General features: G+C 41.6%; 8 protein-coding genes across 8 annotated transcripts; 3 read left to right on the forward strand and 5 right to left on the reverse strand.

The window, feature by feature from the left end:
• Window positions 1–376: 376 nt before the first annotated feature.
• Window positions 377–2,505, reverse strand: BCR41DRAFT_291924 (peptidase S8/S53 domain-containing protein; the record flags this gene model as incomplete). The annotated part of the gene is made up of 2 exons (XM_022020359.1): window positions 377–1,906; window positions 2,044–2,505. Coding segments are annotated over 2 exons (1,992 nt in total), but the record flags the coding sequence as incomplete, so codon positions are not given.
• A 732-nt stretch (window positions 2,506–3,237) lies between these two features.
• Window positions 3,238–4,455, reverse strand: BCR41DRAFT_330209 (Rtf2 RING-finger-domain-containing protein). Its single transcript, XM_022021743.1, has 2 exons — window positions 3,900–4,455; window positions 3,238–3,789 (listed from the first exon to the last, which is right to left on the reverse strand). The coding sequence occupies exons 1-2, from the start codon at window positions 4,371–4,373 to the stop codon at window positions 3,346–3,348; spliced, it is 918 nt and encodes a 305-aa protein (XP_021886404.1). The 5' UTR covers window positions 4,374–4,455; the 3' UTR covers window positions 3,238–3,345.
• Window positions 4,456–4,578: 123 nt separating this feature from the next.
• Window positions 4,579–7,419, forward strand: BCR41DRAFT_3678 (lung seven transmembrane receptor-domain-containing protein). The gene is made up of 9 exons (XM_022026336.1): window positions 4,579–4,875; window positions 4,994–5,069; window positions 5,190–5,287; window positions 5,440–5,736; window positions 5,862–6,045; window positions 6,155–6,254; window positions 6,352–6,808; window positions 6,891–7,193; window positions 7,284–7,419. Exons 1-8 carry the CDS (start codon window positions 4,783–4,785, stop codon window positions 6,927–6,929), a joined length of 1,344 nt encoding a protein of 447 aa, XP_021886405.1. The 5' UTR covers window positions 4,579–4,782; the 3' UTR covers window positions 6,930–7,193; window positions 7,284–7,419.
• Window positions 7,321–8,474, reverse strand: BCR41DRAFT_3694 (hypothetical protein). The gene is made up of 4 exons (XM_022026453.1): window positions 8,345–8,474; window positions 8,205–8,237; window positions 7,823–7,926; window positions 7,321–7,718 (listed from the first exon to the last, which is right to left on the reverse strand). Exons 1-4 carry the CDS (start codon window positions 8,345–8,347, stop codon window positions 7,445–7,447), a joined length of 414 nt encoding a protein of 137 aa, XP_021886406.1. The 5' UTR covers window positions 8,348–8,474; the 3' UTR covers window positions 7,321–7,444.
• Window positions 8,475–8,638: 164 nt separating this feature from the next.
• On the forward strand, window positions 8,639–11,489 carry BCR41DRAFT_343973 (BCS1 N terminal-domain-containing protein). The gene is made up of 9 exons (XM_022022397.1): window positions 8,639–8,963; window positions 9,123–9,272; window positions 9,381–9,469; window positions 9,576–9,625; window positions 9,725–9,762; window positions 9,890–10,110; window positions 10,203–10,320; window positions 10,480–10,778; window positions 10,893–11,489. Exons 1-9 carry the CDS (start codon window positions 8,673–8,675, stop codon window positions 11,476–11,478), a joined length of 1,842 nt encoding a protein of 613 aa, XP_021886407.1. The 5' UTR covers window positions 8,639–8,672; the 3' UTR covers window positions 11,479–11,489.
• An 11-nt stretch (window positions 11,490–11,500) lies between these two features.
• On the reverse strand, window positions 11,501–13,395 carry BCR41DRAFT_417869 (hypothetical protein). Its single transcript, XM_022029553.1, has 5 exons — window positions 13,274–13,395; window positions 12,796–13,009; window positions 12,530–12,690; window positions 12,284–12,427; window positions 11,501–12,172 (listed from the first exon to the last, which is right to left on the reverse strand). Exons 1-5 carry the CDS (start codon window positions 13,349–13,351, stop codon window positions 11,573–11,575), a joined length of 1,197 nt encoding a protein of 398 aa, XP_021886408.1. The 5' UTR covers window positions 13,352–13,395; the 3' UTR covers window positions 11,501–11,572.
• An 80-nt stretch (window positions 13,396–13,475) lies between these two features.
• BCR41DRAFT_343975 (mitotic-spindle organizing gamma-tubulin ring associated-domain-containing protein) lies at window positions 13,476–14,366 on the forward strand. Its single transcript, XM_022022398.1, has 4 exons — window positions 13,476–13,591; window positions 13,692–13,795; window positions 13,962–14,003; window positions 14,099–14,366. Exons 1-4 carry the CDS (start codon window positions 13,519–13,521, stop codon window positions 14,108–14,110), a joined length of 231 nt encoding a protein of 76 aa, XP_021886409.1. The 5' UTR covers window positions 13,476–13,518; the 3' UTR covers window positions 14,111–14,366.
• Window positions 14,177–15,904, reverse strand: BCR41DRAFT_343976 (hypothetical protein). Its single transcript, XM_022022399.1, has 4 exons — window positions 15,554–15,904; window positions 15,394–15,433; window positions 15,040–15,265; window positions 14,177–14,877 (listed from the first exon to the last, which is right to left on the reverse strand). Exons 1-4 carry the CDS (start codon window positions 15,676–15,678, stop codon window positions 14,330–14,332), a joined length of 939 nt encoding a protein of 312 aa, XP_021886410.1. The 5' UTR covers window positions 15,679–15,904; the 3' UTR covers window positions 14,177–14,329.
• Between the last annotated feature and the right edge of the window lie 270 nt (window positions 15,905–16,174).

Consider the following 16,174-nt stretch of genomic DNA (forward strand, 5'->3'; position numbering starts at 1 on the left):
TACACATTAGAGATACGTTTGCATACTACACTTGCGTCTATTTGAAATGAATCAGGTCCAAGTTCATAAAAAAATTTTACTTCTGCTGCCCTTCCCAGTAAATCTGATGGCGACCAACTTCAAACAAGTCAAAGTCCTTGGGATAGTCACCCTTGCTCAATTTATGCTGGGCAGCAACAACGATCTGGTAAAAACCCTTGGGTATAGCCTCAGGTATCTCGGATGGGTTCCTAGTCTTATAGACCTTACCATCCCAGACCCAAATACTGAAGAAGAGAGAGCCATTACTAAAATGGTTGGGGTCACGTCCCTGCCAACCAAAAGCAGCTCCTCGGTTGAGAGTATGGGCGTATCCAACAAACTTATTGCTCTCAGCATCGAAAATACGAATGCTAAGGTCAGGAGTGTGGGAACCTAGACGAGTAATCACAGCTGGCCACTCATCCATAGCCAAATTAAATTGATACTCTGGAGTAATTGGCGTCAATTGGCCATTAGACTTAACCGACAATAACATAGGGAATCCATTATCAGTGTCAAGTGTTGGAACCTTGGCAATATCTCCCTTGATACCAGTGTATGGAACGTGGACGGCAACGCCTCCCTTAGACTTAGGAGTGGCAACAACAAAACCAGAGTAAAGAGGGAAGCTAAAAGCATCACCCTTCTTTGGTTCCTTGAACGTCAGGGTGATCTTAGCGGTCTTGCCAGCAGGAATCTTGACCTTGTCTGCAGAAAATTTGACTGTAGCATAGTCGGCTTCAATGATGGGGTTACTAAAGGGGAAGGTGTTCTTGTCAGGGTACGAATTCAAAGCTTCAGCGGGGATATGAGAGAGAGAATAGGTCTCAGTGTGCTTGCCCTCGTTCTTGACCCGAATTTCGACAGTTCTCTTAAAGTGAGTCGAATCGAGAAGGTCAATATGGTCGGGTGAGATAGAGGTCGTGGTGGTAATGGCATTCAAGACGTTAACGAGACCAGCGCCTTGCTTGGCAGCAGAAGCCTTGATCTTGGAGCCATAGTTGGTGGCAATGGTTGCGGTGTTCTTCAAAACCTGACGGATTCTATCGCCACGGGGCCTGGACCCCTTGGCCTGCATGTACAACGCATGAGCGCCTGCAATGTAAGGAGTAGCCATGGATGTACCAGAGAAAACACCATAGGCATCTTGGCCAAGAGGTAGAGCGGACAAAATATTACCACCAGGTGCAGCAAGATCGGGCTTGGAACGGAGCTCGCCATCCAATCCGAAAGAAGAAAAGTCAGAGGGAGCGCCACCACCTTCGATCAAGAAGTTGGAAGGCTTCTTACTCCAAACCAGTGAGGTCTTGGGGTCTTTCTTCCAGACAGTAACCATGTTATTACCAGCCTTGTTCTCAACAGAGCCCATAGGAAAGTTGGGGATGCCACCTACGGCTACGAGTCCAAAAGGAGTAGTTTGAATAAGGATACCAACGGCCCCGGCAGTCTGAGCATTGGAGGCACGAGCACCAGAATTACAGCGAGAGAAATCACCAAAGGCAAGGACGACCTTGTCCTTGACATTGATAGTCTCATAAACGGCGGGATCACATCCGTCTGAGAGCGAGCCATCCTCCTCAAAAATGGGGACGAGAGAAGCGCTGGCAGGGAGCTTGATACGCTGACCATAGCTTTCTGATGGGAAATAGGGGTGAGCAACACCACCGTAAGAGACCGAATCGTAAAGTCCATGAGTATTGTCGAACGAAGCGACACAACTAGAAAGATCCCCCAAACCAGCATCAGCAACCATCCAGACGCCTTCAGTGCCATCGTTACCAGCAGCAGCAGCTAAAGCCATGCCACGTGCAGCCAATCTGTCACCGAGGATAGCAATAGGATTGTTCTTGTATGCAGATCCGCCTCCTAGAGACAAATTGATGATCTAAAAAAAAAAAAAAAAAAAAAAAAACAAACATTTGTGAGCAAAGTGTAGCAGAAATAGTGTGCATTGCCGAGATCCGGAAACACACAGACCCTTTGTGATACGAGACAAGGCGAAATTATAGAACTACTCCTTACATCCATGCCATCGTTGAAGGCCAACTCCATGGCAGCGAGGATAATATCATCTCCAGATGAGCCATCGCAACCAAAGACACGGTAGGCACCGAGGGTAGCTTCCGGAGCGACACCGACGAAAGGTTGAGGAGGTTTAGGCACGGTCTTTGATGTCAAGGGACTACTACCAATGATACCAGCAACATGAGAACCATGTCCTTGACAATCACGAGGATCCGAGCTAGGTTTAGGTTCATTCCGACCAGTATAGTCATCACCGACAAAGTCCCAACCGTACTTAATACGGCAATCCTTGCCATAGCGTGCAAAGCATCCTTCCTTAGCACCAGGGGCAGCGAAGGAAGGGTGCTTGTAGTCGATACCAGTATCAATGATGCCGATCTTGATGCCCCTTCCAGTCAACTTGTATTTCTTATGGACGATGTCAACGCCAGTCATGGAATGGGGAGAAGTCACCTCTGGATCATTAATCTGTTTGTTGCTCTTCTGAAGCTTAGGAATCCTGTGTAATGTAATAGGCCAGACGTTCTTGACAACAGGTAGCCTGGAGAGCTCATCACCCTTATGACCTGACTTTACAGTAATAGCAGCTCCGTGGAGGATATTGTAGTGAGTACGGATCTTGAAATCAATATTATGGGCTTTCAGGCTAATCTGAACTTGGTTGTGGCTAACATTAGGCTGGTACTCTATGATATAGCCAGTAGAATCAATATCACGGGGATCGATTTTCTGAGGATGGAATGTACCTGCAGAGACCAAAGAGGCCGCTGCCATGACAGAGACGATGGTGGCCGTGATTCTCATGGCGCTTTTCTATGCAATGATAGGGGTATAATGTAGCAGAGATGTTTTTAGAGTCTGACTATCAAAATCTATGGAGAAGAGAGAGAATGGGAGGATGATGAAGAAGAAGAAGAGGGGGGAGGAGAGGAAGAGGATAGGTTGAGGATTGTTGAGTCCTTGATGGCTAAAGAAAAGAAAAAAAAAAATATAGACCTCTCCTGACTTTGAAGGTTGAGAGTGACAATTGGAGCCCATTTCATTGTCGTTTCCTTTGAGATTGCCGTTATTTTGTACATGTGGATGGGCCCATGTCTTCAGAGCCTTCGTTTTTAGATCGATGGTTTAGATTGATTCTAGTCCCTCCCGCTACAAGGCATGCAAAACGGAAAGCAAGGTCTTCTAGCACTTGCCACCTTTTTTTTTCTTTATTTTTATTTTTACTTTTTTACTTTTGAGAAAAAAAATATAGGGTACAAAGATAATACGTATAATACACTAATATTGAGGATAAAAGTCTCAACGATTCATAAAGTTCTCCTTCTGACTCCTTACATTACTATTGTAAAGAGACTGAATAGCTGAGGACTTTTGTCTCATGGCATTGGCAGCCATTTGCTCTGCTACTTTAGCCGCAACAGCTGCAGTCAATGAATGAGTGGGAGAAGGTGCCACTGGTGCTCTTGCTAATTCTGAAGCTGCCGTATATTGTTTTTTGTGCCTGGAGCTGTCCGTTGCTGCCTCGTCTAGCTTGCGTTTGTTAGAAGAAGTCTCATGCAACGTTGAGTCTGTTTTGCCCGTCTTTTCGGTCTGTTCCTTCTTACTAGCCTTATTCTTCTTCTTTTCCTTCTTTTCTGCTAGTGCTTTAAGTTGTTTCTCCAATAGAGCTTCTTCCATAGCTTCCTGCTCCTCTGGTTTAGGATTAAGAACAATCACATTCAGTGATTCAAATGGCTTCGCGCACTATCAAATAGAAATATGGGAGTAGAGAATATGAATAATCATTAGAATCTGAATAGCATGTGGGGACATCCATTTTTTCCTCAAAGACTTGAAAATTGAGCCAGTTGTACCTTAATACAGGTCGTAGAGGGGACCTCCTTTAAAGCTTGTTCTGACATGACGCAACCACATGTATCCAGATATACAAATCTATGCTTTCCATTCATCTCCTTCATAGTAATTGGGCAAATAAAGCGAGCGACTGGCTCCTGATCATGATTTGTGAGACTGGGCGAGTGGTCGGGGGAGAAAGAAGGGTTGGGCTCCAGTTGTAAGGTTACAACATCCTTGAGTGATTTGATGTGCTTACAAATCCGATCTCCATCACCATAAGCAGTTCTGTCAAGAAGGAATTCTAAAATGGCATCTCTATTGTAGAGTTTTCCGAGTCCACATGATACAATGGGTGTGCTCAGAGGCTTCTTAGAGAGTGCACAGGAGAACCATTGTACTCTGTTAAGGATGCTCTGGTCGACTTTGGTTTGTTTCTGCTTCTGCTTGACAAGTTCATCTCGCTTAGGAATGGAGCCTCCGTCACAACCCATATTATGGCCGAATTTCTTTCTTTCTAATAGATGGTGTAAAAGTGATGTCCTGTGGAATAGAGTACGGTGTACTGTGAAGATAATTAAGAGGAGAGGTTTTTTCTTTTTTTAAAAAAAGCGGCTTTTAAATATATACGATCATGTGATGTATGACAAAAATGGTAAAATGCAGAATCGCCATATCGGAACAGTGTCCTGACATGCAGGACAAACGCAAATATCCATGTCTATTTGTCACACGTTTGGAGGACTGTTCCTCAGCCCATCATCGCACTTTCTTCCTTTCTTCTATTCATTTATTTGTTTTACAGGACATACTCTTACTCCCATTTTCCATTTTCCCCATATTGTCATTCATTCGTGACATTCAAAGCGCGTCCACTCAAATTTTACTTTTATTTTTTGCGTCATGGCCTCATCAAGGGGGAAGCTCTTGAGCATACTGCTTACTTTGTCCTTGCTGCTCAATCTCACATGCACGGATGCCTTTAGAGCCATAATTGCAAGTTCTTTAATATCAATATTGACATGAATGTCGCAGGCAGCTTACTTATTCATTTTGAATATCAACATGAATGTTTTAACGGAATAATTTTATTTATTGACCATGCGAAATATAGGACAGTGATCTACGTAAATTTGGATGTGCGGGAATGTATGGATCTAGTCCTGGAACGAATGATAGTGAGATCAGAGGTATCCTGAAGTCGATGATGAGGATATATTAGATGTGCTTCATCAGTATGATTGGCTGGTTTATGTTTTATTCTAACAGATTGTTGGGAGATCCCCGATTCTGAATGGACGCGATAATAGTGGTTATGGATAAAAGTTCAAAGGGAAACGCGGTAGTCGTCATTTTCGAATGGAATGACAACAAATATGTTGGTAAAACTGACCCTGAAGATGGAAAGGTGAGGTTGTAGAGTTGCTTTTCAGTTCATTAATACACTTTCTGCTTTACTTAAAAAAAAAAAAAAAAAAAAAAAAGACGACTGATAATTAACCTTCAGCCCATATTTTCTTCCTCGAATTTATTTATAATTAACGTTTTTACACAACACAGCCCATATATATTTGCGATACCGACGCCTTGAAGGCAGGGCTTTGCAATGAAGGCGAGCTAGGCCATGCTTTGATTGACACGTCAGTCGAGTCGACAGTTAGATCTGCAACGTTCAACTTCACAGAGGAAGAGCAAAAAGGCATTCAGTACTATCAATATCATATAGAGAAAACTGGCTACTATTGTGTCATGGCATGGCCTGTGCAGGTTAATCAAGAGGACGCTTATTTTCAAGGTGTTCTCGACTTTAAGAACAAATACGGGACACTAGCAGGATCTGATTTCCCTAAACTTCCTGTAAGGGCTTTTTCTTGACAAAAGTTTATACCAGCAATCTGAATGAGTCGAAACAAAAGTAGGTACAAACCTACGAGAATATGGTCTAACAGGATCCATTTGTGTGCCTACTTGTAACATAATAGTTCTATGGTGTATTGTCGCTCATATATATGACAATTGGAATTTCGTGGATGGTCCTTTGTGCAAAACACTGGCGCGAGATCTTGATGGTACAACATTTTATCTCTGGCGTCATCTTCTTCTTAATGGTCGAAATGGCCTTCAACTGGGGCTATTGGGATGATTACAACAAAACCGGCCAGTCATGTAAAGTTTTCTTTTGTTTGTTTTGTTTACAGCTTGTATTTGCGTCAGATATGGTTCGCTTTCCTCTAATCACCTTATGTTGACTGTGTTTTAATCCTTAAATTTATAGCCATGGCTTTGCTTGTCATTGTATCAATCTTGAATTCGGGCCGTAACAGTATTTCGCTATTTATGCTTTTGATTGTCTCCATGGGCTATGGTGTTGTGAAGTAAGTAATATTGTGATTAAGGCGGTAGCATGGAATGAGTAATTCTTTTTAATGATGTTCTGACAGCTTGCTTATTATATTCCTCTTCAATATGTAGACCGACGCTTGGAAGTACTATGAAAAAGGTCATCATTCTAAGCTCGGCCCACTTCTTGTTTGGAATCATCTATTCTGCGGGCACGATGTCTCCTGTTGATGATATCAGTGCCATGATCGTGCTAATGGTAGTCGTGCCCTTGGCGCTAACGATGACTAGTTTTTATATCTGGACACTGCAATCACTGACTTCAACTATCGCTACACTCAATCTACGCCGTCAAACAGAGAAGGTCAAGATGTACACTCGTTTGTGGCGTCTATTAGTCTTTTCGCTCACGGTATTGTGCGCTTTTTTCGTAATCAACACGCTCAACTTTATGAATGCGGACAGCGACGACTGGCCTGCAACCCACTGGCGTATTCAATGGTTCCTGTTGGACGGTTGGTTGAATGTTCTCTATTTAATCGTCTTCACAGTCATTGTCATCTTGTGGAGACCCACCGAAAACAATAAGGTAAATAAGCAAGTTTATTAACGATCAAATAATAATGAAAAAAAAAAAAAAAACTAATATGACGAATCCTTTCCTAACAGAGATACGGGATCGATCAACTGGAGACAGAGGATTTCGATGATAATGATGAGCACGCAGACCATAACAATGCGCGCGCTGCTGAGTCCATGGGATTGACTGGCATGAAACTCCGCCCTCAACGTCGTGACTATGAGATGGAGGACGATGTTGCCATGTTTGATATTGGCGAGGAAGATGAGGATGAAGATCAGGATGAAGACCACAATGGCGATGACTTGGAAGCTGGGGGTAGACCTAATATGCAGCGTATGAATTCAAGTAGCCGCGGATCTTCTTCAAGAGGACATTCGCCTGGAAACAATTTGTAAGTCCTGAAGGAAAAAGAAAAAAAGGATCATTGAGCCTAAAGAATACAATTTTAATATTTTATTTCCATCTTGCCTTCCGTCTCTAGCTCCAATGAGCCTAACCAGGAGCGTGTCCATAAGATGTACTAGATAGGGATCAGTTCAATGATAAAGAAATAACAGTGCAGTGGGTTTCTATTGTTTATTTATATTGGTCGCAATAATAATTAAGAGAGGGTGGACAAAAAAATCCGATTGAGTATTGATGCTAAAAAAAGACACCTAGAACACTGATGATGGCTATAGCAATGAGAGGAAGAACAAAGAATGTTGATAGATGCCAGACTGGCCAAAGTGCGATAGTTGATCCGAATGAGCCCATGACTAGAGAAGCAGTTGCTATGCGGATAGGATAGAGAAACTCTTTTTCCCAATTGACGTACTCTGTAGGCTTCTTCCTTAACACAGGGCGGATAAATTCGAGATAGAAGAAGATGGAGAGCATGATCACCCAGCACAGAAGTGAAAATGTCAAAAAGTTTCTAAAAAAAAAAAGCCATGATGACACATGAAAATTTTAGAACCAAACGCAAACTGAAACAAATTTTTCAGATGAGAAAGAGCGTCTTTCTCACAGATGCCTTACCCTCTGATGCGGGGATCCCTCCTGTATATCAACACGTCAACTGCATCATAGTACCAGCCGATCAGTAGTCCTAGTATGGTTGGGATGAATGCCTTACGCACCCTCTGTGAAAGAGGTCTTCTTACTGTCAGTCCAGATTTTGATGATGTTGTGAACCCATGACGATCAGCGTTTGTTCCTAAATGATGATGACTGTTGTCGTGATTGCTGTGTTGATTGCCTCTGCCGTCTATTCGTCCATCACGGTAACCTTGGGAATTTGTATAGTTACCATCGCCGTCCTGGTCGCCCTGCGACATCTCTCCTTGACGACGTCGTATCATTCGTGCAGTTGCTGTTTGGGGGCCATTGGCTTGAACATCTGAACCTATCTCTAACGTACCGTCTGCGCGGGGTACCGTGAATGTGTGAATGCCTGCTCACAACAATAGAAATGTAGTTAAACGTTATTTCTTGAAACGATTGAGTATATACAGTAAACAATAATCAGAAATTGAATGTAAAAGGTCTTTGCTATCATACCATGGATTGTATTATCTCTTATTCCTACTGGTCCTTGTACAGGTCTTGCATCCGAGTTCGCTCGGGCTCCAAGACCATTTGTATTTGAAATGGGTTGTCCTGTGGGCTCGTTCATGTCTCGGGAATGTTGAATTCGTTGTTGAAAAAAAAAAAAAAAAAAAAAAAAGAATTGTTGGGTCGGTTTTAATTCTCATGTCACACGAAACACGTAAACGGATCGAGGTGACTGGAATTTTCACGCGATGAAAGTATACGGAAAAACTTTTTTTTTTTTTAAAAAAATTCTTCATTCATGTCGCACCTTCAGTTAGGCAGGATCTCATCTGCCATGGTCGGGATGAGTGCAGTTGGAATAGGCGTTGGGACTGCAACGACAACAACAGTGGCAGCAACTTATCCGTTGCTTTTGTCCTCTTCGTCCATGCTTGGTGTTGGGTTGAGAGCAACGACTTCTGCAGGTTGTGCGCGGCCATGCTTTGCGTCTTTTGGAAGGAACACACTTATTGGAGGGTTGGCATTAACAGGCCATCGTGGGTTCGCATCCCTTCCCGAAGGCGCTCAGGAGGTTGGCAAGCTTGTTTCTTCTGCTACTGAAAAGATGGGACTTGGTGACAACCAGGTACTGCAACCAACAATAACAGCAATAAAAAAAAAAAAAAAAGAAAAAAAAAAAGAAAAAGATATGGCAGATGCCTAACGGGCCGTAACTCTTCTTTTCGTATAAAACAACATGAACCGTGGTATATTTTGATTCCTCATTCGGCTTTTGACGAGGAAGTTTGCTGCAGGAGGATTTCAATTGGCATTGATAGGTGGTATCCTTGCAGGAATTAGAGTTCTAGGATCCTATGCCATCGAATATTTCAAAAAGAAAATTATAGTCACGGCCGAGTTTGATTCGAGAGATGAATCCTACAGTTGGATCTTGGTAATATGTTTACAGTGGTTGTGATCTTGGTTTTTTTTTTTTTTTTTTTTTTTTTTGTACATGTGCATATGGATCTAATCTAGAAAGGGATTCTCTATTTGTTCATAGAATTGGCTTAGTGACCATCCATATTCCAAAAAAGCAACTCATTTTTCAGTATCAACGACAATTGCCAGAGGAGCTCAAAAAATCAACGGGTAAGAGATTAACTGGAGTTGACTCAAGCATCTACATTGAACTGAGAGTCCTCACTATCGAATATATCTTCTTAATCCCACGTTGCTGGCTCATACGACTCTATAGAGAAGGAGGCGATTCTGCTATTGCCGCTACATATTTTTTGCCCGCTCCAGGTATAATGCATAGCCCATGTCTGTCAATCAATGTTTAGACACAATAGATTGGCACTAGTGCTAAGAAAATGATGTCTCGCTTGATGTTTGCCGTTTTAGGACTCCACTTCTTCTGGTACAGGAATCGTTTGCTATGGGTGAGTTTTTCATGGACTATGTTGGATAGGGTTACAAGTATAGTTTTTGAGTCCATTTGATGATTTTTTTATTTTTTATTTTTTTTTACTAAACAACATGGTATTACTTCAACTATATTTATTCTAGCTGCACAGAGAGCGTGCCCGTCCTGCAGGATCCACTGTCGCCACTTCAGGGTCGGCGGTAGAAAATATTACTATTAGCACAATAGGCCGATCTCGTGATCTTATCCAGTCACTGATCTTGGAGGCACAGCGTAAATTTATTGATAGAGACCAATCTAGGACAGTTATCTTCCAAGCAGATCAATATGGTGCATGGAGACGGACCAAATCGAGACCCAAAAGGTTCAAAAAAAAAAAAAAAAAAAAAAAAAAAGATGAAAATTCAAAGCGCGTTTGTGCCATTGACTGATCCATCATAACGTTTTTTGTGATAGACCTCTAGATACTATTGTTATGGATCCGAAGTTGAAAAACTACATAGTGGAAGACGCCAAAGAGTTTTTTGCAAGTGAAAGCTGGTATGCAGAACGTGGTTTGCCCTTCCGACGTGGTGTAAGTCTGCAACTATGATATCTAACATCCAGGAGATGACCGGTTTTTTTATGTTCAACAACAGCGACGACGGCATCAGCATCTATAGCCTTTTTTCTCATATTACACGCATTTTCCCTTAAAAATCATATTTTCCTAACTTCTTGTATTGTCTTCCAGTTGCTTTTATATGGATCTCCAGGGACAGGGAAGACATCGTTCATTCATGCATTGGCAGGAGAATTGGGACTCAATATCTATGTTGTCAATTTATCGAGCAAAAACCTTACCGACGATACACTCTCGGAATTGGTTTCCGATACGCCATCGAGATGCCTGCTATTGATCGAAGACGTAGACGCTGCTTTTGTTCAAAGAGAATCTCAGGATGCTGCTAAAGGAATCACGTTTTCAGGATTGCTCAATTCCGTAGACGGTGTATCGGCTCAAGAAGGCCGTATCTTGTGCATGACGACCAAGTAAGTGGCAATTCTTTTGTTCTATCTCTTTTCCTCCCTCCAAAAGCACTGGCATACCATAGATTATTTGAGGGGTTATTGCTCCAAATATTTATCCACTATTATTCGATGCAGTCACTTAGAGCGTTTGGATGAGGCATTGATCCGTCCGGGCCGTGTGGATGTACGAGCTAAATTCGGGAAAGCTAGCCAACTGCAAGCAAAGGAACTCTTTATCAAGTTTTATCCTCATGTTTCTGGCACTCGAGTGGACAGCTCTGTATCCAAGGAGCCGAACAACAATAAACGACTAAGCGCACCTTCTAATTTATCAGAAACGACAAATTATTTGGACAATGGCAATTCTACCGTGTCATCAATGACTTCCCCTGCAGAGAATGCGATCAATAGCCTTTCAGCTGCCCAAACAGAAGCGCTAGCAACGCAGTTTGCCAAAGTTATACCTGACCAAATGTTTTCAATCGCTCAGCTGCAAGGCTTTTTGATGGGCTACAAAAAATCACCAGAGTTGGCAGTGAAGCATGCAGAAAAATTTGTTAGACAAGCTGGAAGCGCCGAAGTAAGTGGAACGGCCAAGGTTGAATATGATGAAGAGACTACTGGCAAAGCTTCTGAGAAACAATTTTACTGGGAAGATGATGAGGAAAAGCAAGGGTTTAGAGAAGAAAAGGAACGTGAGCGGAAAGCAAGCCTGAAATAAACTACCTGCCTGTTTTCATCATGTCTATTATTTTTATTTACTATTCCTACTTTTAAACTATGGTTCATTAAATAGTGGTAGACTATTTCTATGATCATTTGGCACCGGGCTTCTTTAATTGAAATCCACCAATCTTCATAGGCTTAAACCCGCTTAGTTTAACGGGCTGGAATCCAGCCGGAGTAGCTGAAGGTGCAGATACAGCTTCTGGCCCTGCATTTGTCGTTGTTGAAGATGATACCGGCATATTGGGGTCATCATTTTCTTCCTCAGGAAGGAATCCACTCACTTTTACAGGTTGAAAACCACTCTTTTTATCTGGCTGCAATCCAGGTACTTTCACAGGTTGAAAACCACTAGTCGGTATTGAGTTGGTCGTTCCTTGATTGTTTTCAGATCGTGCTGTACTACCACTCACCTGCTCGGGCTGAGGCTCACTCGATGTCACAGGCTCAAATCCTCCAAGTCTGACGGGTTGAAAGCCTGTCCGTCCTATGGTAGTCTGAGCTGGTACAGATGGAGTACTGAGAATTCCTGTTCCAATGCTTCCTCCTGCACCTGCACCTGCTCTTTTCATGGCGGCCTCTTGCATCTTTGCTAGCTCCCTTTCTTCCCTACGTTTTTCCTTTTCCTTGATCTTATTCATAGTACCCGCTGCTCCTGCACGACTAGTTTCCTTCATTTCTTTGAAGCGCTATATAATTATAATGATATCAATAGCAATAAAGGAAAGAAAACGTAAATTAAAAGAATGTTCTACTTTCATTTGCGTTTAATGAATTTCAGCTGCGTCGCCCATTCTCACCTTCTTATGGTTATGATCGTATGAACTCAAGTGAACTTCATATTCAGAGATGCGTTCATACTGCTTATCGCAAAGTGCGCAATAAAATGCTGACTTGACTACTTCAAGTTCCGCCTTGACAGCTACTTTCTGCTGAACTTGTTTCTAATGGAGTTTTATAACAAGTCATTGTGTTATCGTTAAATTTAAATAAATATATATATATAAAAGCATAAAAAGAAGCATAAAAAAAAGCATGAATGTTACCTCGCGCTTATTCTTTTCTTCCTCAGTTTCTTCTGCTTGTCTCTCCACCTCTAGCGCCTTCCTTTTGGCGGTACTCGATTCATTATACCAATTATCAACCTCCTGTTTTCCAATTCCTAGCACATCCTGCTTATGCTCAATTGGGATCGGTGCTGTCCTACCTTTTAAAATTGTAAGCAATAAATGGATATTGTGATTAATATATGATTTCATGAAGATATACACACATATATAAAAAGGAAAAGAAGCTAATGCTGGTTATTCACCTGTGGCGTTTTGACCAAGTCCTGTTCCAACCTTCCATCCCATTTTCAACAAAAGCTTGTATCCAACATTGGAGGCTGGAATATGAGTCTGCATATCTGCAGCTTCAACTTGAATATCTCCATCATCGTCATCGAGTCGATCGCTTAGACTATCCTCATTTGAATCAGAGCTGTTCTCTTGCGGACGATGCTGTGCTCTAAGTGCATCTTTCGTCTAAACCAAACAAAAAAAAAAAAAAAAAAAAAAAAAAAACGAAAACGGAAGGAGTGGGGAAAAAAGAAGGAAAAAAAAAAAAGAGTTTTTGTTCCGCAATGATAAGACTAGATTCTTTCTCTCTCTCTGAATAATTAAAAGGCATCTAGTTGTTGCCAACAATATTCAATGTAATAGGTTGCTTTAAAGACAAAAATGAAAAGGAACGGAGCGTAAGGTATAATTCTATATAAAAGAAAGTCTTTTTTTGGCCTATAAACCTACTTGAGCAAACTGTTGTAGCTCCTGGCGATAAAATCTCTGTATCTGCTCTTGTTGTCGGTCCTGTGGAAGTTGTTGCATGACTACAAGTTATTAGAATGAAAGACAGAATAGAAAGAGGGAGAGTAAGTACTTCAATCACGAGTATCAAGGGATTTTTTTTGAAAAGCCACGAACGTCAAGGACATGGATGTGATGGCTGTCTCCTTAACCCATTCCATTCTCTTTGCTTAGACAATAAAATCACAATGCAAGAATCTGTGCGGGATCAGCAGCAGCGTCAACAACAACAGCAACAAGAAGCACGCCAAGCCATGGATAGTAAGCTCTCTAGTTAGAATTTCTAGTACAGCAAAGACTCATACAAGGATAAAATAAAAAGCCTCACAGCAACCAACTGTTTTATTTGCGAGAGAAATAGTCCTGACCGAAATGTCAACTCTTCTCAATACGGGGCTTGACCGAGAAACGTTGTCTGTTTGTGTCTCATTATGTGAATCTGGCGTCAACCCAGAGGCATTGGCGGTTCGTGATCTTTTGTTTCCTTTGTACCAAAAAGCAGGGATCTTTTTTTAACCTCACCACAAAATTGATTCGTGATAAGTGGATTCTAACTGAAATACATTCTACAATACTTATGGAACTGGTGGTTAAAATCCCTGGTCGTGATATATACTCTCTCTTTCTTTAGGCTGTCATCAAGGAACTTCGACGAGAGGCTGCTTCCGCAAAAGTAAAAGCCTAAGTCTGAAGCATATTGCATATACATGGTTTTTTTTTTTTTTGAAAAAAGTCTCTTCAACTCACTATCATTTCAATATTTGATAGACCGCTTCATGAGACCAATTATCAAAGATTTCTCAGAGGCCTGGGTCTGCTGTTTCCAACCATTTGCCTGTACTACTAGGACTTGTTTGAAAAAGATTTATTATTTTTTATGAACAATTATCAAACCAAGCTGAATTCTCTGTTTTAAAGGATAGAATGCTGAGTGAATTAAAGTTTTTCTCCATCAGTGAGGTAGTAGAATAAAGTTTTTCAAACACTGCCCATCTTGCTCTAGACAATCTTGGGTTCAGCAAGGTTGGGGCCATTGCCAGCAGGGACAATGCCAGTTGGGTTAATCTGGAGATGAGACTGATAGTAATGCTTCTTGATGTGTTCCATGCTGACAGTTTCAGCGACCTTGGGCAATTGATAGATGCGGCGTGCCCATTTCAGGATGTGAGGGTAGTCCTTTTCAATGCTCTTGATGTTGCACTTGAAATGCCCATGATAGACAGGGTCAAAACGGATGATGGTTGTCCACAGACGGAGATCGGCCTCAGTAAGGGTATTTCCAACGAGGTAATCAGATTTGGACAAGATGCCTTCAATCCTGTCCAACGACTCAAAAAGTGGATACACATTCTTGTCATATGCCTCCTGTGATGTTGCGAACCCAGATTTGTAAACGCCATTATTGACGGTATCATAAACCCATTCATTCACCGAATCAATTTCGGATTGGAGATTAGGAGGATAAAAGTTTACGCCAGCCTTTTCTGGGACAAGTTTGTCGAAAGCCGTGTTGAGCATACGAATGATCTCGCTACTTTCATTATTCACTACAAAGAGAAAATAGGGGGTTTTGTGATCAGGACCAAGGTTTATTCATGCATGGGTACATACAAAAAAATATCAACGTTCCCACCCTACCCTACACAGCCCCTTCTCTTGGTTTGCTCAACTAAGAGGGAGAGAGCAGCAATGACAAATGGCCTACTTACCAATGGTTTGAGTCTTCTTATCCCAGAGAACAGGGACTGTGTAGCGTCCACTATAATCGGGCTGGGCCTTAAAGTAAAGATCCTTGATGAACTTTGATCCATAGAGAGAATCCTGGTAATCGTCCCTGAAAGGCCAGCCATTCTCTTGCAAATGCCAATGAACAACATCCACGGAAATGATGTCCTCAAGGCCCTTCAATGCGCGCACAAGCAAGGTGCGATGAGCCTAAAAGAGTTTTTTTTTTTTTTTTTTTTTTTTTTTTTTTTGGTTAGATGAGGGCTATTCATATGCTTCATTACATAGATAAATTGCCATTGATTCAAAGAGACCAATTTCTATCAGAGAAAACTTACCCAGGGACAAGCATAAGAGACATAAAGGTGATATCGGCCACTAGAGCATCCAAAGCAAACAGCATGTCATTAGCGCTAACAATATATATTTTTCTTTTTTACGTTATTTGCTCCATTGCGGAAAAAGTACGAATCGCTGGGCATCGTTGGGAACACGTACGCTTCGGGGCTAAACTTGGCATTGGGTTCATCAACGATGGATTCACGGAAGCTCGAGACCTGACGCTTGAATTCGCCTGTCTTATCATTGGCCCACTTGAGGATCGATTGGGAATTAACCATCATCGTGTTTCTTTGACCTTGGATGTAAGCTGGTTGTTGTTTTAGAAGAGAACGGTTGGCGTTGATGGTTAACGACGTGAGAGAAGCGCGAGAGGCAAAGTTGGCAGTTGCGCTTTTTGACAGCAGACGGGTGGAGATTCTTGAGATGAGAATTTTGGAAAAAAATCGTTTGAGGGCGAAGAAAGGATTGTGAATATGAATGCGAGGATATGAAGGAAGTGGATGTAGGATTGGAGTGTCCCTCTTATACCTTTTTTTTTTAAGCATCGTCCAAGCTGCGAGGCTTAGTTGACGCGAAAGAATTGATTTGTCAATGTTCAATTATTAATTATTAATAGTTATTACTACTTGCCAAAACTTACGATATCATGGCTACTTGCTGCTGATATATATACTTATAATAATTATTATCACTATTTTTATTATTATTATACTATGGTATCTTTATTAATGGAATGAGGAACAACATTTTTTTTTTTTTTTTGTAAGAGTGATAGAT

This window comes from Lobosporangium transversale, assembly GCF_002105155.1.
Source record: "Lobosporangium transversale strain NRRL 3116 chromosome Unknown BCR41scaffold_1, whole genome shotgun sequence".
NCBI classification, from domain to species: domain Eukaryota; kingdom Fungi; phylum Mortierellomycota; class Mortierellomycetes; order Mortierellales; family Mortierellaceae; genus Lobosporangium; species Lobosporangium transversale.